General features: G+C 37.9%; 1 protein-coding gene across 1 annotated transcript; it reads left to right on the plus strand.

Annotated features, from left to right (window-relative positions):
• Positions 1-115: 115 nt before the first annotated feature.
• On the plus strand, positions 116-3,594 carry LOC104160955 (mitochondrial 10-formyltetrahydrofolate dehydrogenase-like; the record flags this gene model as incomplete). Its single annotated transcript, XM_009699219.1, has 3 exons — positions 116-175; positions 1,016-1,157; positions 3,360-3,594. Coding segments are annotated over exons 1-3 (437 nt in total), but the record flags the coding sequence as incomplete, so codon positions are not given.
• Between the last annotated feature and the right edge of the window lie 679 nt (positions 3,595-4,273).

Genomic DNA, 4,273 nt, shown 5'->3' on the forward strand with positions numbered 1-4,273 from the left:
GGACCTGCGTTAGAACTTATGGCAGTGCAATGAACTAGATCAGTGAATAGATCCAGTTAATAAGCCACATTTTGTCCAGTCGGTGCCTCCCTACCTCAGTACCCTAATCCAGTTCATGCAGCTACAGGAATACCGGTTCTGGGATAAAGGAGGTGTTAGAGGCGAGGGACTGGAGGTAGGATAGGAGAGGAGTACAACTGTACCCTAAATCTAAAGGGACTCCAAAGGAATTAGTAGTTTTCTCAGGCTGCAAGCACTTGAATAATGTAGCAGTACATGATATCCTGATATGATAGTAGTGTTGTGATTTTAACTATCCAAAAAATCAAAAGTTGGGACAGTTATTTGCACCTACTCAGTCTGAAGAAGCTTAAAAGCATGTGTCCAGCATAGGGGGATGCAAACGCAGAAGGCAGTGGAAATCCAACAAGGGAACTTCACATTTAGCAGTATTTCCTTGTAGGAGGGTCAAATGGATGATCATTACCTTTAACTTGGTGGGAACAATGCAAGCTTGTCTTCTTTAGCCTATATATATTAACCACAAATGATATGCCACCATTTAATTATAGGGATTTAGAGGGCATGTTCCAGGCATCTAAATTATGCCTAGAAAAAGTGTTTTATATAGCTGTTTCAAAAATGTATTTTCATTTCTGTCCTGGTTTGGCTGGTTATCTTACGAGTTCTGCCTATGAATAAGATCATGGAACCTGTTATGCCCCTTGTAACAAGCAGTGGGTCTGTTTAATGAAAATTCTGGGAAAGCCATGTAAACATCAGTGACAGTATCAGATGATACTTTTATGTTAAGTGCAGTCTCTCTGAATTGTACATTGCTTGTCATTAATCTCAAAAAAATGATTATTATTCCTTCAAAGGTAATTGAGGTAGAAAGACTATTCCATTTTAAATCAAAATGAACATTGATCAAGAAAGAGCAAGAGAGAAATGTAAGGAACAATGTCTTTTCTTTGAATCCTATAACATGGTTTGTTTTAATTCTTTTTACCAGGCTTATCAACATAAGCTAAAGCTAGCCCTCATAGGTCAAAGTATTTTCGGACAAGAAGTTTATAACAAGCTGAGAAAAGAAGGACATAAAGTTGTGGGAGTATTCACAGTGCCTGACAAGAATGGACAAGCTGATCCTTTGGGTAAGTGTAACCTTAATCCAAATGTTAAAATTACAGGCATACATGACAAACTTGCCTTTTCGTGAGAAGGTGGTATCTATATGGGAATGACTTGCATGTATTGCCTTTATTACACCAGATTCAACACAAGAACTACACTTTAACAAACACAAGTCCCAGAACCGGTTTAACCTTCTCACTTAGTCAGTATTTAAAAGTTGTTTCTAACCATACAGGGCCATACATTAAGATATTTGAAAAATAAATTAACCCGGGTACCTATTTGAATGTACATCCTAGAGGTAATCATCCTGAACTAGATCAGTATCTTAAAGCAAATAGCTGCTGAGTCTGTACTCAAGTACAAATGTCTGTCACCTGTTTCACTGTGCTGTCTGGGACACCCAAGGCATGGAGCCAAGACTGTTTATCCCTGGCTTTCTGCCCTTTCAGACAAGCTTGCATGCGGCAGTGTGCCTGCAGAGCCTATTTCTCTTCCACCTGGACTATGAAAAATCCATTGAAAAGGTTAGAGGAGGCTTTGCTCTCCCTTTTTCTACTGTCAAGATGCATAAGGATTTTCTAGAATTTCTAAGGAAAGAGTTGTTGCTTGACAGGTATTCAGAATTGTACTCATAGAACAGAACCCAGTGTGACAAAGAAGCCTCTCTGGTATCATCTAAATTGTAACTTCTCTTGTTTTTTTCCAGTGGCACAAAAATAGTGAGTTAAGATGATTAGCAAATAGAAGTGCCAGAATGGAATGTACCTTTGTGGATAACCTGAAATTAAAACTACATTCCATGAACTGTCTCAGGTCTCTTTTATTGTTTTTTAGTCGGTTGGTTTGTTTGTTTGTTTGCTTTTTGTCGGGTCCTGACATGTTTTTACAGAATTCTTATGAGGGAAGAATCAAACATAAATTTTGCTTACCTGGGCTATGGTGCTCCCAAACTAGCATATAGTTCTCAAGTTTATTACATTCTGTAACTCTACCTCATTAAAATATTTAATCACACTTTGGAAGAATTAGGGGAGGCAACTATTAGTTTAGAAAAAGACAATTCAACTATCCAGCCCTGGAAGCATACGCTAACACTTGGTTACATTATATAAACTATTATTGTACAGTTATTAGACTAGCAGCTGTAACTAAGTAAATCTTCCACTGATTTCAATAGTATATTTATTTTAACTAAAAGAAATTACTAGATACTTTGTTGCTTTTACTTCTAGATCACTCAAAGAGCTTAAGTCTCAAGTGACATTTGCTAATGTTTCTGTATTCTCAGACAGCTACAATTTTTGCCTCTAAAAGCAGTTACAGTACACACTAACTTCCATGGAATGATATTTAAGTATTTACTTAAGACCTAAGTTAATAGGCTAAAGATGCTTCAGGTTAAACTCAACATACAATTTCAGAAGTGAAAAAGAGAAAGGAAAGTACAAAAATGTATTTAGAAATATAAATTAAATTAGGTGACTTTTCCATACCTCTTCTTGTTTTCCCTTTTCTTCCTATTACATATACAACTCAACAGATGTAGATTTTGACTCTACTATCCTACTTTCTGTGATAAGTTATTAGGTGGTTGTGGAATGGAATTTATCAAACACCTAAAATTCTCTCTGCAATTTGTGCAGTTGTTTTTTCTCACCTTTGAGCCTAATTTGGGTGTGGCTGTGTGTCTTACAGATAAAGCATATCCAAAAGGCATCAGTGAACAGAATTTTGAAGAAATTACTGAAGGCTACTAGCATTTCTAATTATTTGCAACACATGACAAAATACCGCTGACACAAGTGAATCTTAGTTGTACGTAGTCATATTCACATACAAATTGCTGAAGTGGAAAAATAAGTTCAGCTAAACCAAACCAGTTGCAGGCAAAAGTAATGACCAGAGAAGAAATGAAGTGTCACTGTTAAATAGTCAATAACATGCACCATTCTTTTCTGCTTTCATTGATACTTATTAGCCAAGTCATAAGAGTGAACTTAAATTTGAGAATGACATAAGCTGCAGGAATGAGAATCAAAGATAGAATTAATAAAACATATCCAAGCACAAAGGTTTTTAAACAGCATACAGAACAGTACAAAAGGCTATAATCATACGCTTGATGATCTGCTTGAATTGTCATGCAATACCTCTCTGATTTCAGTTTGAATTTTTAACACAAAATGTGAATTAAAAAAAATACTGTTCTTGCCCCTCAGCACTGGCAGCGGAGAAGGACGGCACTCCTGTTTTTAAGTTCCCCAGATGGAGAGCTAAGGGCAAGCCTATTCAGGAAGTAGTTGCAGCCTACAAATCCGTTGGAGCAGAGCTAAATGTCCTTCCGTTCTGTACACAGTTCATCCCCATGGATGTTATTGACTGCCCGAAACATGGCTCAATTATTTACCATCCATCCATCCTACCACGCCACCGAGGAGCTTCTGCAATCAACTGGTGAGTTTTGTGCATCAAAACTACATGTATGTCACGTTAGGGTGTTTGTCTGTACCCATTAATCATGTAAATGCTGGCACAGTTCTGTTGACTTGCAACTGCTCTGAAGGAACTTGTCTAAAGCAGCTCAGTATTTGGTTCATGAACTGCACTTCATAGCTAAGATTCATTATGATTTCCAATGCAAGTGCAGCTGTTATTCTGGGAAGATCAGTGATGTGATCTATACATTCATATATTTTACTTACATAGGCGAATTGACAATCTGGAGTTTTCATAGGCAGGACACTGCCCTTGTAGTTCATCCCCCACAAACGCTAGATAACTGTCACAATAGGGCTTGATGCAGAGCCTAAGATTTCACAGAAGAGAAGGGAGGAGAAAAGAACCACAAGAATAAAACATTTACTTGCTGTCCTCCTGAGCAATGCACAAGGCTAGATTCAAAATGTTACAGTGAAGTTCTTGCTGACTGGAAAAGGGGAAACATAACCCCCATTTTTAAAAAGGGGAAAAAAGGAAGACCCAGGGAACTGCAGGCCAGTCTCAATTCGGTGCCCAGCAAGATCATGGAGCAGATACTCCTGGAAACTATGCTGAGGCACATGGAAACTAAAGAGGTGATTGGTGACAGGCAACATGGCTTCACTAAGGGCAAATTGTGCCTGACAAATTTGGT

Source organism: Cariama cristata, unplaced genomic scaffold (assembly GCF_000690535.1).
Source record: "Cariama cristata isolate BGI_N322 unplaced genomic scaffold, ASM69053v1 scaffold25414, whole genome shotgun sequence".
Lineage (NCBI taxonomy): Eukaryota > Metazoa > Chordata > Aves > Cariamiformes > Cariamidae > Cariama > Cariama cristata.